Source organism: Labrus mixtus, chromosome 16 (genome assembly GCF_963584025.1).
Source record: "Labrus mixtus chromosome 16, fLabMix1.1, whole genome shotgun sequence".
NCBI lineage: Eukaryota > Metazoa > Chordata > Actinopteri > Labriformes > Labridae > Labrus > Labrus mixtus.
This window is the reverse complement of record NC_083627.1, coordinates 9,982,257-10,001,864: the sequence shown is the minus strand read 5'-3', so window position 1 is coordinate 10,001,864 and position 19,608 is coordinate 9,982,257. Positions and strand designations below refer to the sequence as shown.

Below are 19,608 nucleotides of genomic sequence, written 5' to 3'. Positions count from 1 at the left end.
CTCTCTTTCATGTGCGGCCTATGAAAGGTTCAACCGAGTGCAACTCTAGGCCTTGTGGAGCCAGCGTACTCACAGAAAGTCTGGGTATGCTGAACTTTGTGGATCACCCATTACCTCATTTGGTTTCTCCACCGTCTTTTTGACCGGAAACACGACATTTGTTCATGGTGGTTTTCTGTCCACTTACCCGGGTGATGTTCTGAACCCCAAAGAGACGGATGATAACGTCATCATCGGACGTCCTGGACAAGAGCTCTACTGTCATCGGCCCAAACTGCTGCAACCCGGGTTCAGGCCAATACTGCAGACAAGGCTGAGGAATGGAAGAGAGGGGGGGGGGGGGGGGAGGAGAGGAAAGTGGAGACAGAAAAGAGGGATAGGATGAGAGAAAGTGAGGGGCAATTAGGGGGGAGGGGGGGGGGGGAATGATGAGAGATGAGAGAGGAAAAAAGAATAGAGATGAAGAGGAGACATGAGAGGAAAAGGGGGGACAGAGGTTAACAGGTCATTAGCCCACACTTGCTTGCGGCGGGATAAATCATTATGTCAGCAGTCAGTGATGGTGAAGCCCGCTAACAAGACACCTGAGTATTGACAGCAGAGACAATTAGCCTAAATGACAATGATTATCTACAAATAGCAACCGTAAATTAAATGAGAGTGAAAAAAAAAAAAAAAAAAACGCTCGTTCCCCCAGAACAATCCTTCACATGAGCAGCGGTCACCTAGCATGCATTATGCATGAGCGGAAATCATTACCATTAGCACATTATAAATTAATAGAGTAGGAGACCTTGGCTATGCCTGGGAGAGATAAACAGGAAGTTAGCCAAGAGGTTGGCGCACGCAAAAAGCCAAGGTCTCTCATCACCGCTGCTTCAGAGATGCGTGCGTCCCTCCGGCCAACAGGATGGGGGGGGTGTGTGTGTGAAGCGGCGATGACATGCTGACGTGTGCTGCGGTCACTTTAGGGTTGAGGGGACCCCTGGAGTAGGAAGTGATAATGGCATTCCACATTGACAGAAGGGTATTAACAGGTCACACTGGAAAGGAGGGGAGATAAATATTTATACATTGAGACAGGAGACGGGCAGCTCCGACTCAGGAGGGCAAACTGAGAGTGTCTGCTAATCCAGTGGCGAGCAAAGGAGAAGAAGAAGGAGAGAGTGACAGAGGGAGAAGGACAGGCTGCAGCTGACAGGCACGGCTGGAAATGTTGAGCGGGGAATCCAACATGACACGGTGACAGAGCGATGATAGGGAGACGGCAGGACAAACCCACGCATGAGCAAACACGGGGGAAACGTTAAGAGCGTGTTAACCAGGGAGACAGTGTAAGCAAATGAAATGGACGGCCTGATGCAGGATGGAAGCTCTGTGGTTGGTGGCCAGACATGTGATGATCCATCCTTACTGTACTGTGTGTCACATTCACCTCTAATCTGAAGGTGCGGGCGGTGTGAATGACATGCTGTCACCGCTAACAGTCACATGTTATTTATGGATCAACAACACATGTCAAAGCGGGATATGTTTTTTTAATACATATGCAGTGATGTAGACGTCAATACTGGGTGCCAAATAAAGTGTGAAGATGAATCCTTCAGAAAATGTCTGTTTAAGATAGCTTATTCATGATCCTGCTCAAGTGGTTCTAATATTAAAAAATATAGAATTAGTAACTTCAATTTTTTCAAAAGCCTGTGGCTTCAAATCTGGCCTGTGGCTCCTTCGCTTCAAAAAAAATAAACAGATGCAAAAAACAGATTTTTGTGGGGTCTTTTGAGTGTCTGTGAATTTGCATCTATTTGTCATGACTTGGCTGTTCAACTGGATGTTATTGCACTGCAGACATGACATCCAAACTCAGTTTTAAAGTGGATGTAAAAACACTTCATGGCACTGATCAGGATTGAGCTGTGATGCAGGTGCAGTCTGAGGGTTTTTTGGTTGCCTATGATTTGTATCTCACAAGAGGCAAGCTGATAATTATAAAGTTTGAGCTCGACATGATGAGATTAACATTAAATTACTTCTACTTCCTGTACATGTTGTGTAGACAGCTTAATCTCATGCTGCTTTAAAAGCCCCCCGGCCTCCTCTTACCCAGGCAGAGTTGGACTGGTTCAGCTGGTTGAGCATCACCACAGAGGTGCAGCCGTAGTCGTACACCAGTCTCCAGAAGTCGGTGGTGGTTCCTGGCAGCGGGTGCGGCGTCACCACGAAGGCTGCGGGCCGCAGGAAGCTGTCAGCGAGTGCTGCATTGATGTAATTGCTGCTTTCTCCCTCAGTGGTGACGAGGAAGGCCAGGGACCGGTCTGGCGGCAAGACGTCCATGCTGCGATTCTTCTCCCGGTTTCTGGGCATCAGGGAAATGCTGCACTCCTCCACATCCAGGTGAGGAGTCACTGAATTCAGAGTCTAAGGGAGGAGGAAAAGGAGAATGAGGAGGAGTGTGTGTGTGTGTGTGTGGGGGGGGGGGGGTGTATGCAGAGAAGATAATTACAAAGGTTGGCATGAGTGTTTGAGAATGTCTTCTCATTTTAGATGCTGAGATAATATGAAAAGACTGAGGATGAAGATTAAGATCAGCGGTGACGGACGCAGAGTAACGGAAATAGGATCAAAGACAGATGGACGGCTGCTATAAAAAATGTTCTCTGCTCAAACAGTCTCTGTGTCAATACTTGACAAGCATAACTATCTCTGGAAAACTTTTAAAAAACACATTAATTATCAGTCAAAACCCCCTCAAGGCTTAATGGATAAAAACACATTCAGCAGAATCTCATACATTATGAATAAGAATATTACGGAGCAATTGAAACTGAAATGAACTGATTTTCTAACTGGCTTAATATATATCGAACAGCTCCCTATTGGTTTGGACTAAATTAAAAGTCCATTATAGCTCGTAACCCTGAATGTTGTGTGTCGGTAACAAGTTGCAATTATGAGTCTGTCTTGTTGGACGTCTCATATGAGAGGGCATTGTCGCTGTGCTGCTTTGGATAGAAAATAGTATTCTTGCTAAAGGCCACCCAATCAATAACTTCATAACGCTGGATTTAAATGCACAGGGCTGTACCATTATAAACAGATAAATACATGTTCTTGACTGCAGTATGTATCTTTTCAGCTGAGCTCTTATGGTTTCTATGTTTAATGTACTCAGCTTTAGCCTTGGTGGTCATCACTCTCATGATAATTAATTGAGTATTTGTTTCTTACAGCCAGGGAGGTTTACTCATGCACACATACAGTGAAAGCTAACCCTGATTGGACCAATCTTGATAAGTTTAAAATAAATATGTTAATTAAAGAGTGGACGCACAAAGACACAGATCAGACAGTTGTTGAAATGAACAGGTTCCAAAAGTCCCGTTAATACTCATATTAAAAATGCCAATTTTCTACGGCTGGAATAAACATGTTCAAAGCCTGGTTCAAAAATGTAGATTTGCTCATATCTTTTTTGGCACACACTGTATGGAAGGTGAATAATTATAATAACTCACCAAAGTTTTGCGTAATTAGGGGTGTGGCTGTGCTGACAGGCAGGCGGGCGCGTTGTCGCTGTTAGCCAGGAGGCTAAAGACCTGCCTCAGCTTTGCTTTTTTGCCTTTAGCTAGATTGACTAAAACTTAGTGTGAGACTTAGTGTGAGCCTCTGTCAATGGGCTTCAAAACTCTGCTGCAGAAACTGATGGGTGACCTCACTGACACTACATCCGTGCTTCATACAGTCTATGGCTAATTGTTTGCACTGTGAAAAGAAGCTTAGCATAGCCATGTGGCTAACCTACTTTTTATGTAATTTGCACAAAAAAAATCTCTCGAAGGCTCTTATCTATTATTTTATGTATTATAAATGTTTGCTTCTGGGGGCTGAGGAGGATTATGACAGCCATTTAAGCTACCAGGTTGTCTTTTTATTCCTGTTTTTAAGCACAAGGTGGAGACTGAGCCTAAACTAAAGTGGTCCTGCTAAAAAGCTATCAAGTATGAAGACTGACACGCTTCCCAGATATCCACAGATATCCATAACATCAGCTAACCTGCTAGTCTGCTATGATGTGCCTTCGTTGTGATGTTAGCCGAATAGGCAGAGAGTCAGTGGGCAACTAATGTTTTTCTTTCTCTGAGAAACTTTGTTTTATTTCCCATTTTACAAGCTAGGGTACAAACACAGCCTTAGGACAGCTCATGAACCATGAAGAGGAATGCAATAACAAAACAAAGAGATTACAGTCCCAAACTTTTAAAAATATATCCAGTGTATTACCTGGAACTCCTCTCTGAGCTGCGAGGTGTTGCTCTGAGAGTCAACCTTCAGCATCTCCTTATAGGTGAGAGCGAACTCGTTGACCGGGATGGCCGTCTCTCCACACAGACAAGCCTCCAGGATGGCGTCGTGGATGAACACATACTGCTCCTAAAAGGCAGACGCAGGGAGAAACGTTCACAAATTAACAGAGTTGAACAAAAACACTCGCTGCACTCGTGAAACTCCAAACTATTAATTGGCCACTTGTGAGGAACAATGCAGGATTTAATTACTGCTGCTGAAAGTTTACTATTAGTAAAAAGAAAAAAAAAACTGTCAAACATTTCTCATTTCATTGCCTTGCCCACTCTAACTCATTGTTTTCAAGCAGAAAATTGCATATAAATGGGCCAAAAGTAGAGAAATCTCACATCAGAGGAGCAAAACACTGCCCACACACAGTACTTAAAAAAACGTCATGAGCTGTGCAATTAACGACGACACAAGCCGATTTGTTTTGACATCCAACCAAACAAAAGATCAAAGACACAAGAGTACACTCAAAATGACAGACATTTCACTGTCCCTCTTCCAGCTTGTTTAACATATTTTATGTGCCCTGTAATTGCATCAATATGAATTCAACTGGCAGAGCATTTCCGCTACATGGAAAGGTGGAAAAAATAAATTATGAGGAAAATAAAAACTATTGTGTTGATATTTACCATACATACCATTCCACTCACGGCTTTATAGATAATAATAGAACATTTTTCAAATTTATATTAGCTGTATTTACTCTTGTAGTAACTCTGTTTTCTTTAGTTGAAGACGAAAATGAACTAGTGTAGTAAGTGTTGATATATTACTTTAAAGGTCACATATTCTCCTCCTTTTCAACAAGTTTAAATAAGTCTCAGAGCTCCCCAAAACATGTCTGTGAAGTATCTTGTTCTAAATCCACTCTGATCCTGTATTTGATCATGTCTATGAACCCCTCTATTTCAGCCCTGCTCAGAACAGGCTGTTTCTGTGTCTGTAGCTTTAAATGCAAATGAGCTGTGTTTGACCACGCCCCCTCTCTGAAAACCAATGTGGCTCGGGCTTTCTCGCACCATACACAGTTGTTAACGGTGGAAAGGTGGACGCACTGGCAGAACAAAAACCTAGCTGTGGGAGTTTCACCCACCTGGGGGAGGGGTTACTGCCCTTTGTGATGTCATGAAGGGAAAATCTCCAAACGGCCTGTTTGAGCACACATTTTCTGAAAAGTGGGGCACTCAAAAGACGGAGAGGAAGGACTTTTCTCATAATTGGGGGGTTTGTAGACAGGCTAGGGACACATATGAGTGTTTAAAAACATGCTAAAGTGTACATTGCAGAATATGTGACCTTTAAATCAACATTACAACCTGGAAGGCAGTATTGGACAACACAAATCTGTTATGACAGTAGAATACTGTTTTAACAGGGAATTCAAACAATTAACATTTTACATGTAGAAATACAATAATTAGTATTTTGCTGAATTACAATCCTATAACCTGTAACTGAAATATCCTGCCAGGGCTCAGCATGACACCTGGTCCGCTGGTCTGAACGCACAAGTGAAAAGATACAGGCCCACTCAGGCCAGTACAAATACTCTATCAAAAATACAAAACAGTGCACGCCCCATGTACGGAGGCTTTGGTCCTCCAGGCGGGCGGCCCGGGTAGCTCCTTTCCTGCATGTCATTCCCCACTCTCTCTCTCTCCCTGATTTCCATCTCTATCCACTGTCCTATCTCTACAATAGAGGCACAAAACATTATTTTCCTGTGATACTGGTGTTTTGTCTGTGACTCTTGTGAGGTCATCTGCTACAGCATCAGCGTTTCATTAGCACTCATTTTAAAGTGCTACCTCTACTTAATTGTGTCTTATGACTGTAGTTGTTGACCAGAGCAGGCAGATGTTTTTTTGGCAAAGACGGTCAAGACCAAACTGAGCTTATAAGACAAATAAATGGAATCGCTATTCAATGTGCAAATGACAAGACTTTAAAGCATATGTGATTTTGTTTTTTCAGCTTGTTATTCTGCCCCAGGCACAGAGTACTTTTGCTGTAAATATTTGCAACATCATTTTAGAATTTAGATTGCAGAGTTTAATCGTTATGAAGTGTATTTAGGCCGTCATCTTGCAAGTTTGAGAAATGAGTCTGAACATTTCCTCCTCCACAGGCATTCATGTAAAAATGTTATTTCAGACACTTTTCCAGTCTGAAAAATGAACTAAATTCTAGGTATTGATAGCATGAGAATGGTCAAATAAAACAGCGACTAAGGGAAGGGCTACCAGAAGGTTCAAGCTGAGGAAATAAAACGTGTGAACTTGTGGTTAACAATGTTAGCCTCTCTGACCACAGGGCGGCCCTCCCACTTACTTCAGTCTGGATCATGTTGATTCGTCGGGAGCAGAGCGTCTTGACACAGTTGTAGATGTCCACCACTCCTTCACACTCAGCCATATCCAGCATGACATCCAGCACAATGTAGCAGCCGGTCCTGCCTGCCCCCATGCTGTTAAAGAGGAGAGAGGAGAAGGATCGACATGCCTGAATACAACAGTGAAATGAGAATGTCTCGGCGGGGAGCCTTTAGTAATGATCAAGAATCTCTGCTCAAAAGTCCAGAATAATAAGGCGCTTTGTTCTGGAAAGAAAGGAAAGACATACAGTGACCATTATGCTCTGCTATCAAAGGAAAATCTAAGTTGGAAGTTTGAAAGCGAAAAACCTTTTTTATTTAGCGAGTGCTGAGACTTTTAAAAATGCTCTACGTAGTGCCCTATGGCTGTCATGTGTGGGTCTAACATAGCGATAAAGGCTGGAGTGGGTGTTTGTGAATGCATCAGCACACTCTAGGTACACTTTGGTTCCTTGGAAACCCATGTAAGTGCCTGTACTGAGATGTTTTATGCCTCAAGAACATATTTGTCTTCTTAGTTATTTTCTCCAAAATGGAATAAAAAAAAAAAAAAACATCTCGCCGCAGCGCATCAATATCGTCGAAGCAGCCCATCATTTATGATAAGATGCAGAGGGATCGGCGCTTCATCAGAATTAGAAGCAGCAATGAGCTGTGGCACAGAGGCAGATTGGTTTAAAATAAAACTATAAGATCATTGCAAGATCTCAACAGTTATTAATGAACACCTTCATTTCTCCTGTGATATTTACCCATGTTCATATTTCTCTTGATTGCTAGTCTTCTACTGCGATATATTTAACACACACCCACACACTCACTGTACAATCAGGTAATGAAATGTAGAGCGTAGATAACAAACAATGACAGTTCTTATCCTTGACCTTTTGATGCCATTCCCTCAAAATCAAACATTGTGAGTTTAATAGACTTTATGCCTTTGTTAAAAATAAGCTAAGACGACTTTGGAGGTGTGTTTTTCTTTTTTTAGCTTTTAGAGCTCAACAACAGAAACCATATGAAAGTAATATCATTAATGTTTCTGATCATCTCTGATGTCAATATTTGGAGTATTTTAAATCTTATCCCTAGAATCTGTTCGTTTTTTGTGTGTTATTGTGTGAATTAATTCCCTTAATTCTTAGTTCTCATCCCACACTTTCTTCTTGTAACACACAATACAACAGACAAACAAACAAACAAACAAACAAACAATGAAAGCAGCTGACGAATACCTCCTACATCCTGTGGAATGAATGACTGTTTTTGTCTATGGAGTTTGTTAGCTTTGGAGAGAGAGATGTAACTTCTGTTTCTGGTGAAAAGAAGCATCCTGCGTAAGGTCTATCTCATTTATCAAGCACAACGGAAATTCTCAAACAAGAACCAGGGCCTTGATTTACCAAACTGCAGAAAGTATCAGGTCTTTATATGAAGGAGGGTTTTAATAAGAGGCCTTTATATCTAATCCTTTCTGTCTGAGAAGGTGAATTTTAGAACAAAGTGAATATCTATGAACACATACCCTCTGCCCTTTAAAAGTGAATGTAAATGTACCATAACTGCTGCCATCTGATGTTACTTGTAATTTTAGATGTGTGCTTTGTTGCATAATGATGTTTGAAATTACTACATTTAACGATCACGAGTGTAGTGATCTCAGGAGGCAAGATGTGATGCAAAAAAAGAAATGATGGACGATGCAACAGAATCCAAAACTAAAATGTCAGTTTTTTCCACTTTGCATCAATGCCTTGTGTCATTTGACATATTCACAGTATCAGCGTTAAAGAACAAACTGGCGAGCAGAAAACAGGGAGAAGAAGTTTTCCAGGAAGATCACACCTATCCGGTGATTTAAATGTCATCACCCCCACGCGCTCGCTTGTGGTGAATTTTCTCAAAAAATGTCCTGCTGCGTTCACACATCGGCTAGCCCCGACTTTACGCAGACATTGCACCAAAGGGCTGGCAGGAAAAAAGTCCAGATAAAGTCAGCTAGAAAATGTCAGCCATTTGTGTTCACTCACGTAGCTCAGCCAAGGAAATGTTCAGGAGTTCTGCGCATGATTAAAAACAGCTAAACAGAGAATAAAGCCCTCCACTAAAAAGGCACACAGTTTCCTTGATTATGTATTATTGTGCTGCCTCCATCTCTGCGAATGTATTCTTGTTAGGTGTGAAATACAACATCCTACTTGACTGTCTTATTAGTTTTTCCTACTTGCTGCTGTCACTATTGTGCATTCCTCCTACACATGCACAGCACCAAGACGCTGAAAGTTATTTCAACAAGATAAAGAAAAAAGCAAATACTGAAGAAGGAATAAACATGGCATGGTGTCGAACATCAAAGAAACAATATCTGAGGCTGGAAATATCAAAAGCCTTACAGCAGATGTCTGTTGAAGGTCATTGTGGGGGTGGAAGGTGGATAGTTACCTGCAGTGGACCACCACAGGCCCGGCGTCGGGAGGTGTTGAGGCCTTGACCCGGCGCAGGAAAGCCAGCAGGCCGGTAGCGTGGTACGGCACACCGTGCTCAGGCCAGGAGGTGAAGTGAAACTGGCACACCTCATGTTTGGCAGGGTAACCCCTCTGAAAGAAACATGTTGAATGAGATGCTATTATTAGTTAGCATACGAAACAGACGCAACCAGAAATGTATTGTTAGATAACACAGAAGGAGCTGAGGTAAAGAATAATGCCGGGGTATGACTCACCCTCTCCATGGCAAAGGTGCGGACGGTGTACTCTGCCAGCGTTTCTGTCTTCAGGAGTGTTATCTTAATGTCACCGTAGAGCTCAGTGTCGTCAGGCCAATACTTACAGCACTTCATCTGGACGAAAACACAAACATCTCAAGTTCAAAAAGGTTCCCCCACACACACACACACGCACACGCACACACACACGCAAGACAACAAAACTTCACAGCACCAGGCACTGAGATTTACACCGACAGACATATTTCATGGCTCTAATCCCGCTCTGACCTTTGCTAAATATTTGGACTTTGCTAAAGTTGTTCCAATCTTAGCCACCATCATATTCCAGACATAAATGTGTTGATGCCAAGGCGAGATAGGACATACTTTTTATTGATGATTTCTGGAGGCATTTCTCACTTTGTAAATTGAACTTACTGTCAGAGATGGTTTTATTTTCCTCTCTCTACACAAACCTTGAAGATTTAAGTCAGTGGCTTGTCATTTTTAAATTGATTCAGTGCTTTTTTCAGGGAGTTATCTCCTACTGCGGGCTGCATTCAGTTTTCAAAATGTCTATACTTCTTCAGCTACAAAGCTTGAACAAGATAAACGTATGCCATTGAGGATTGGGACTGCACCTGCACAGCTATTGCGAAAGGGTGAGATGTTAGAACAATAACTTTTTTTCATACAGGGATTCTTGTTTTTTTAACACTGTATGTTTTTTATGCTACCTTTTTGCATTTTTGTTATACATTCATTTTTCTGAGTTTCTGTTCCTTTAGAAACCCGACTGACATATTTTGCTTGGAGCCATATCTTTACATTTTGTTAAATGTTAAGGCTGCACTATATTCATACAAGTGCCTCTGACATCACAGGTCAGAGGTCACATGTTATGCAAAATACACTTTACCATGTTTGTCCAACACTAACATGTGTCCCTAGTCTGTCTATAAACCAACCCCAAATGATGAGAAAAGTCCATCCTCTGTGTTCTGCCTGCAAAGGGCAGTAACCCCTCCCCCAGGTGGGTGACACTCCAACAGCTAGGTGTTTGTTCTGCCTTCTCACCGTAAATAATTTGGCATGGAGGGGGCGTGGTCAGACACAGCTCATTTACATTTAAAGCTACAGACAAAGAAACAGCCTGTTCTGAGCAGGGCTGAAATAGAGGGGTTTATAGGCATGATCAAATACAGGATCAGAGTGGATTTAGAACAAGAAACTTCACAGACATATTCTGGGGAGCTCTGAGACATATTTAAAGTGGTTAAAAGGGAGGATAATATGTGACCTTTAACTACTGTGTCAGTTTGAAAATGATATTATGAGGGTATCTGACAAAAAGTTATAATTTCACTGCTTTCCAGCAGGACAGTGACACATGTTTCAAACTAAAATAAAACTCTTAATAAGACTATTAGGGAACTTTACAGCTACATTAATATTCAACCATCAAGCGATCATTATTGTTTGGTCCATTGCAAGAGTGTTTGAAAATAATTTAGACCTGATTTATGCATTTCTTATTGTATCCTAATTAGCTAGAAACGTATGGAGCCTGATCAGTTTCAATAGTAATAAATGCACACTGAAGAATATACTGAGAATTTATAACTAAATGACTCAGCAAAAGTATTGAAAAACATATTTGCATGTTATGACATTTATTTGGAAAAAAAAGTAACTTATTCCAGTTGTGTGTGGGTCATTTGAGACTCAGCTGCCATGGCTTGATGTATAAAGGCAGGGAATCATCTCTAGCCAATCAGATGTCTCCCTTTTTATTTATTTATTATCTAAATATTTTCTTGAAGAGGGTTTAGTCGGACAACTTATGTTTATTGCAGCAGCAGAACAAAGTTTGTGTTTGGCATCTAGGCTCCGACCTCATCACTCCTTGCAGTTTGATTTTACTTGCAGAAATTTGAGGAGTGATGGGATGATAATTTAACCCCCCTCTCCCCAGTCGGAGCCTACAGGTGGATGCAAGAGTGTGGTACTGCTGCAGGCCAGAGCTGGCAATGAAAGAGCAGAGGGAATGACAGGAAATCTTGAAGTTTAAATAGACCACCAATTGGAAGGAGGTGTTGTCAGGTGATTTTGGACAATGACGCACGTCAAATGCAAAATCAGTGCGACTTGAGTTTTCTGCCTGAACAAGTTTGCATGCGTCACCTCATTCATTTCTATATATACATTCTAAACTCTGTATTAGCAAATCATTCGGTGTGCATGTATTTTTGAAGAGACTGACCTGGTTCCACAGAAAATGTTTGAACTGTAAGTGAAATCTAGCTTTTGTCTAACTGTAAGATATTGTTTACCTTGAGATGTGGCTTAAAGTACCTTTGTAATGTTTCTATCTCTATGATATCTAGAAGCTGTGAATGATAATTATACATCAGAGTCCCGCCCTCTTTACGATGTGCAACCTTGAACACAGCAGTACATCATTATATTCTATCAGTGACATCAGAAGGAAATGTTCAACTTTTCAGTATGGTGAACCTTTATGGTACTTCATTGATCGTGTTTTATAAATGTTTAATGTTTAATGTCATGTTAAAACATCTGCTGAAACCTCACCCCTAGGCTATACTGTATATATGTTGTCAGATAGTTGATATACTATCCTGTTCTGTACAGATGCTGGAGCATTTTAGAGAACAGAGGACATGATGTTCCTCCATAGGCCTTCATAAACATCAAAGCTGTGACCTTGGAGAACAGGCACCAAAGCAAAAAGGTGATCACTCATGATCAGACAGCAGCCATGTCCGCCCACAACACAGAGCACAGCAGCACTTCTTCTGAAATATAGTGAATGATAAAAGGGAAGCGCTGCGGGAAAAAAAAAAGAAATACATTCCCTCCATTCATCATCGCAGCTGGCTCGAGAGGTCACAGGACAAAGGGAAGGGAAACCTACCCTGCCCACTTCAACCAGCTTGGTGATCATGACAATACTGAAGCAGTTCTCCTGCCAAACCATCCTCCAGAAGTCGTAGATCATCTCCTGCTTTGGGCCTGCGGAGGAGGAGGAGATATACAGGAGAGGTATAGGTGTAGGCGGGGGGAGGGGGTGGGAGGATAAGGAGGGCGGAGAGATGAGCCATAAGTCAGAGAAAATAGCAGCAATAACCATCAATGTAGAGGTGCTGTGTAATCCATGCCGGGGAAATAGAGTAACAATGTGTCATTCATGAACTATTGCCCTCTCCGTGTTCTCCCAATACTACAGAGAAATGTCATTTCAATACACCCACAAATCCTCCACTATTGTGCAAACAAGCTCCTGCATCGCCTTTAGCAGGCAGCAGTGGCTGACACAAATCACGGCCCACCGGAGAAGCTGACACTTTCATTGATTTCATTACACCTCGGCGTTGATAATATCACAGGGGTCCTCCTTCATACCGACTCCTCTGCCTCACACACTCCTCCTCTTTAATGAACAACATGTCTATTCATCTCCACCCACCCTGTTAGTTAAATAGGAATATTATCTCGTAACCTGTACACCACCAACGGGACTTTTGTTTTTGAATTGTGTTGGATTTGAATTTCCCTGTCAAAAAAAATACATAAAATAAAACGAAAAGTTATAAAACGAGACAAAAATAAAGCCCTGTAGGAAGCTTATCCAAGGCAAACCTGAAATAATTGACTAATCCCTTAGGGAAAATGTGGTCGTTACAGTTGCTCTAACACACAACATAGCAGAAGACTTATGGTAATAGAAACATGAATAAAATAGGGAATGTAAATAAGAGATAAAGAATAAGGATGAGAAAGATTGTTGAAGAAATACAGCTATGTACCGAGTTTATGACAAAACAATATTCAATTATAAAATACCATAAAATACTATTTTAATATGTTTTGCAATTTGAGATTGGAGGTCCATTTTTACCATCATATAATGAATATATAACGATTGATGATAATGAATATCTAACACTTATTGTGCTTTTTTATGATCTTTGAACTCAAAGGACTAAGCAGCTTCAGGTGATCATCGATCTCAGTGGCTCTCTGATTGGTTGATAGAAAACTGAGGCAGTCTCTTTGGTTATGTTTCTATACATGAACATGTTTTCTTGCTGCCAATATTCCTGACGAAGGTCCAACACAAATATACCTGTCCCGACCGCGGGAGCCTTCCTCGTCGTCTGAAGGAATAATTATGTAACAGAGTAATAGCATCCAGGTACTTACCTTCTCCATCACAGTATATGCTCTATGAATCTGACACCAGAGTGCTTAGATCTCTAAAGACCAGTTACTGATTCAAAGTCCCATGAAAGTTCTTCCAGAGTCAATATTACTTCTAACAACAAATTATAGTGTTTCCCAAAGCAAACATACCCTGTGTCTCTGAGCTTTGGGTTAAAAATACGACTGAAGATCTCTAGTTTTTTTTTTAAAGCCTTAGTCATTTTGCGATTCTATGGATTATGAAATATAAGCGATTGTACAGTATCATTAAAAAAGCATCAAAAAGTGTCCAAGTGTCCAGTGGCAACCCTACTTGAAATGACTCTAGTCCTGGTTTAATATAATTAGCGGGAGCTGAAACTGTTGAATGGCTCTAACAGAAAGACGTCGCTGTAATCCAGCGTGTCGATGTCAACATTGTAGAGAGATGTTTCAGAATCCGACTGATAAAAGAGAACATAATCCCTGAACGAAGTCTAAAATCGGCACAGAAAGTAACACACGGGCCTGCAGAGGTCTGTGTCTCCGCAGATAAACAAACACAATGAGGTATACAGCAGCTTGTTTTCACCGATTTTTTTTCTCCTACTGTTTTCTTAACAAGAGAAATCAAAAAGCTACGTGTTTGACTACAACCCCCGGGGCAAACACACATAGACCTCTGTAGACTGTGAAATACAAATGGTAGGAGGAGGAGGAGGAGTAACAACATTCCTGTGAGAAACCAGGCCATGTGCAGAGTCTAACAAATGCATTCCCTTTCCTAACAGCTATACTGGTCGTTACCGCAGTGGACTCGGGGGGGTCGGCTGGTGGCAGCCTGTGTGTTTGTGTCTTAATTTACACATGTAGGCTGCATCCTCAACTTCTGTTTTCCTTCCCTTTCACACAGTAATCCACAGCTCTCGCTCCTGTTTGCAATCACTGCTCTGGTTTCTATGCGTATTTGTGATATATGACATGTTAATTTTTCAGCGGCGGCAGCGGGAGAAGCCCACTAAATGCATCGCCAGAGGGACACCGCAGTCAGTTGAGACAGATGATGTGTGAGCCCTGTGCCTGGGTGAATCTGTATGCAAAGCACACCATGCTGCCGCTTTGGACTCGCTCTTTCAGAGTGCGCTTGACATTTCTCCTCCTCGTCCGCCTCCCCTCTCCCCCCCCCCCCCCTCCCTCCCTCCCTCATCTCTGGACATAATAGAGAGTTAGCCCAGAGCACCTGCTGCCTGCCACACATTCACAGCTGCCGCTAGACTCGTCTAAGACACAAACAAATCAACTTCTACCTGCAGAGCACCCGGGGGCTCAGCAACAATGCACAGAGCATGTTGCTCCGTGCATGCAGAGCGGGACAGATAGTTACATTTTTATGATGCAGAGTAAGTACTGCACTCTACCTGTGTGAAAGGGTGGAAGGAATTAATTGCAATTACTTTGGTCAAAAAACACACGTTGGTGCTTTGGTGACGGCCCCTCCATTGGATGATTCAAAATAAGATCCTTGTCAACTTTCATTCGGTCAGTTAAATTTCTGCACTTTTGGTTCCAACAAAAGCAGCCGCACAGCATGCCAAATATTCTAGTAATTAAGTTTCATCAGCACCAGAACTACTAATCGGTTAACCTAATTAATTAAGAACTTCAATGACAATCAAATGCTACATCTAAACTGTAACATAGCCGCCCCACACTAACCATGTTTCATGGCTTTTGCCATACTGCCATACTGCTCTGTGAACGGTAAACTCATAGTATCTTGTAGATGTAGAAGGAGGTACTGTGGGAATTAATCTAGTGATAAAAAACCCTGAATGAAGCTGTTTCACTTGAATAAAAAATCTGAACTTTTTAACAGGTCACAGTTGTCTGAAATTCTACATAGCAACAAACTGCGGCCGTTGTGACTTGATAAAATATCTGCTAGCTTGTTTTCTCACATGATCTTAATTCAGATTTAGTGAATTGAATACAAATGTACTTTCTTCCATGCGTGTACCGCCGCTGAAAATGAACCCCTCATTACCATATCTTGGTCTTTTGCTCCTTGATGCTGCCCATTGATGGTGAGAAATGATTAGCTTGGAGACATTTATCAGTAAACCATTAGGTTACTCACAGAGACTGTTATTATCACACTTTGTGAACACTTTCACACTTCAAAATGCTGAAGATAACACTGAAGATTGCTAAAAGTTATTTTGTTATGTTTGATAATGTATACATTATATTTTTAATGGCATAAAATCTAACCTTAAATGCAAATATTCGTATTCTCCTTGTTAATATTTTAAGCACGGGAAGCCCTTAAATATGTTAAATCGCTCAGTTTCTGTTCTTGTTTAATCATAACCAGCTGTATTCTGTTTTATGAATCAAAGGAACCTTTAATATTTTGATAAATCTTTAAGTCAGTAAATTTAGTCGACTATGAGAGAAATTTCATCACACAGTCCCGCTGGAATTGAACATATTGGCATCCTTCCATCTCTGCCTGAACCGTCGCATGCAAGAAAGTCTTTGTGTGCAAAATGTGGAAGAGAGAGAGTGAGAGAGCGAGAGAGATTTTCGGAGGTTACTTTTGTGAAGCGGTAGAACTGAGACCAAAGAGAAGGATGGGAAGAAATCAGAGGGGGATTACGATGTGGAAAAAAAAACATATTCAGTGAATAAATAGGATCAGAGCTGGAGAGAATAAAGAGAATGTCTTGCAGTTTTTCTCTCCGTCTCTTCAGTCTCTTCTCTCCTTTTTTCTGTCTCTCTCACTCTCCCTCTAAGTATGTGTGTCAGTGTGTGTGTGTGTGTCGCCTGCTCGGGGAGTGCAGCCTATATAGTGTATCAAACCGACATCACAGAGATGGTGCGCCACACATGCAGATGGCGGGGAGGAGAGACAAAAACGCAGAGCTTCACAAAGAGCGACAGTCAGTAGTGTAACAGTGCTGATTGACTGACAGATACAGTCGATTGTTATGAGAGCGTTTCTGGCACGCGCGGGAAAGTGAAGCTTTACGGTGAAACCTCCAGATGTGAGCGCCAGGCAACACAGGCTCTTTGTTGTTGACACATTAATAATTCAGTAAAGTCATCTTCATATTGTCAGCAGGGTCGCTGAGTAAAGAAACCACAAACAAACAAACACAAATATTAGCAGTCAAACACCGCTGCTGGGCATTTTTACACTCACCTTGAGTAGCGATGAAGTGATTTGATCGCTGGTAACCCTGTGTGGCAAAGACAGAGGAGAGGAGAGAGAAAAGAGATGGAGAAAGTTAATAATTACACGAGCCCGTGATGAAGTGAGACTTAGGGACCTCTAACTCTCATTTCACCCCTCCCATCCTTTCTCTTTCTCCATTTTCAGCCTCAAGTCATCTCTTATTCATCTCAGAGCCGGGTTTGATGTCAGCGCTCTGCTAAATTTCAGCTCTGCTTTTGACTGAAGATATTTCTGTGGTCGCAAAGAACTAATCAGTACCGTGCTATAGACTGATAAGACTCTAATAAAAAAATAAAAAAACATTAGCATATTTGAAATTTCTGCAAATTCTTTGCACTGTTTAGGCGCTGAGTTTGGGTTTAGGATGGCACTAGAATGACAATGCGTAGAGACATGGCATTAATTCAACTTTTTCTCTGTCTGTCTCGGAGCCAGGTCATTACATGCAGAGTGAGGGGAGCTGCATTTCAAAGGTGGACCCTGCGTGTGGTACTTTGCATGCAGCCAAGGCTGCTGATCAAAGGGGAGATTGACAAGTGAGGGATCTCCAGCTCGGGGAGTAATTCTACCTGAGTGACACTGACTGATCTGGCTGTCTCCCTCCTGCCCAGTCTGGCATCAGTGCAGTTATGATACAGTGTGTGCACAGTCAGGTGGGCTATTAGCACAGCGCTGGCCCTGCACCATGCTAACACAGTGCCCTGAATGCAAAGCAGCCAAGCATGATGGATACAGAGAATAAAGAGTAATGCTGCTTCTCATCACTCATAGGTAAAGTGATTCAACTGCTGGATATGGTAAACATTTGTACAAATATAATGTACACACACCAACCTCTCCGTCTTACACACACACACACACACACACTGATGTACATGTATGCACTGTTCAGCCAGGCAGGCACACAAATTACATTGCATAACTGTCATGCCACAGAGGGGAGTTGAGATGGATGGCTATCGCTATGAAGAGTGCAGCGACCCTCATTCCCATGAGCCTCCATTGCTGAGTTTTCCAGGGCCCCGACCAGTTTCTTGTCTGTCACCTTGGCAACCACATTTTCCAACAGAAGGCAAGCAGAAAAACATGAAGCAATGAGAATTCACGATGTATTGGAGAGGAAAAAACAAAACATGCAGAGTCGCTTTAGAGGACATGGAAAGCTTATCAATTCTATCAAAGAGAGGGAAAAACAACTTTCAATTTGTTTCGCTTTGACAAATTTCCCTCACTCTAACAAAAAAACCTGTGACAAGTTTGTGACCTTGGTGTATGCAAGTAAATGAAATCAGTGCTCAAATGTATTGTGCGTCAAAGAATCACTTAGTAGTTATCCTGATGAATCTTTTAACGCTAATAGAAGTCATCCTCCCTGAGAGAAATGGAGAATACCAAAGAGATTTCTGAGACGATCTCCCTGCTAATGAATAATATCAGGGTTTTTACAACACCTGCCGTTTAATGAGACCAACTGTGAAATTGAGAAATTTAAATAGCTTAAGCCTGCATTTGAAAGTCAATCGCATAGGGGGAAATAAGAGAATGGAAAAACTTCTGGGTTTTTCAGCGAGGTACTCAAGTTCAGGTTAAAGTTTGAAATTAAAAGAAAGTGTTTTGTCAAATCTGACAACAGTTTAAAAGAACTGATAGTTGATGGGTTTTTTTTCCTGATGTACCCAATCATCCCACCATTGCTTAAGCAAATGTTTCCTTATTGCCAAAATATTTCAAGACCTCATTTGCTGTGGACTGAATTGTGTGTAGGTGGACCAGTTACTGAACCTCACAAGCAAACCCTGCCCCAAAATGCTTTTATCCACTTGATAACTTTGATGAAGCCTTTTGTTTTTCTAAATTAAGAGTTCAGATTTAGATGTTCACACACAATGAGGATTTAGTGTAGCCTACTATTCTCTCTTTGGCAGTCGAGCGATGAATAGCCTAGCTTTCATTTCCTGAACTCCTGCCAGTTTCTCAATAGAGCTGACCAACATACCTGAATATACTTACTATACAAGTACCTCATACAACATCACTTCAAAACTCCCAAACTATTCCTTAAACAGAAGGTAGAGAGCTGTTTGAAAATGCCATATTGCACCATCTAATTTTACAAGGCCCTGCTTGGTTGCGGTTTAAACTCCACTGCTCCAGTAATTCGTTGGACAGAAAACATGGGGGAAACAAGCTCTCTTCATGATATGGCTAGATAGTTTGCAGACTTGAAGTGAACACTTTTTTGACAGGCTGGTTGGAAACACTACTCATAACTCTCAATGGCACTGTCCCTGCAAACTGAATGGCTACAACATTCTCTCAACATTTTAACTAGTAGCTTCTTTTCTCTCCAACCAGCTAACTGGAAGTACAAAGTATTCAAAACTCTATCGGTGTATGTGTAACTGTAACTGGCAGTTTGCAATACTCACAATAGCTTTAACAGGCTTTCTTCCTTACAAATTGGACACTAATAATCTTCCAACATGTTTACATTACTAATGTTACCAATTTCCAGAACTCTCACTGGCAGATAAGTCATTTCAAACATGCTAACTACTGGCCAGCTAGCTAGAAGTGAACCGAATTCATATCTCTTACTTGCTCTTTACAATATTTCTAACTGGTTAGGCCTACCTGGGAAGTTTTGATCTTTCCAATTGCTTACTGGTAGTTATCAAACTACTGCCAGGTTAACTGGCAGTTCAGCATGCTAGCTAAACT

The 19,608-nt window shown here is 41.6% G+C and overlaps 1 protein-coding gene across 13 annotated transcripts in view; it reads right to left on the bottom strand.

Annotated features, from left to right (window-relative positions):
• ptprua (protein tyrosine phosphatase receptor type Ua) overlaps nt 1–19,608 on the bottom strand; it is a 206,771-nt gene that overhangs the window by 7,657 nt on the left and 179,506 nt on the right. For all 13 annotated transcript variants that reach the window (XM_061059292.1, XM_061059280.1, XM_061059282.1 and 10 more), the window contains 8 exons: nt 16,855–16,891; nt 12,382–12,479; nt 9,459–9,575; nt 9,179–9,333; nt 6,694–6,829; nt 4,285–4,434; nt 2,107–2,421; nt 188–313 (listed from right to left, as the gene is read on the bottom strand). In XM_061059292.1, coding sequence (XP_060915275.1) covers nt 188–313; nt 2,107–2,421; nt 4,285–4,434; nt 6,694–6,829; nt 9,179–9,333; nt 9,459–9,575; nt 12,382–12,479; nt 16,855–16,891 — 1,134 coding nt within the window. The remainder of the gene's footprint in view (nt 1–187; nt 314–2,106; nt 2,422–4,284; nt 4,435–6,693; nt 6,830–9,178; nt 9,334–9,458; nt 9,576–12,381; nt 12,480–16,854; nt 16,892–19,608) is intronic.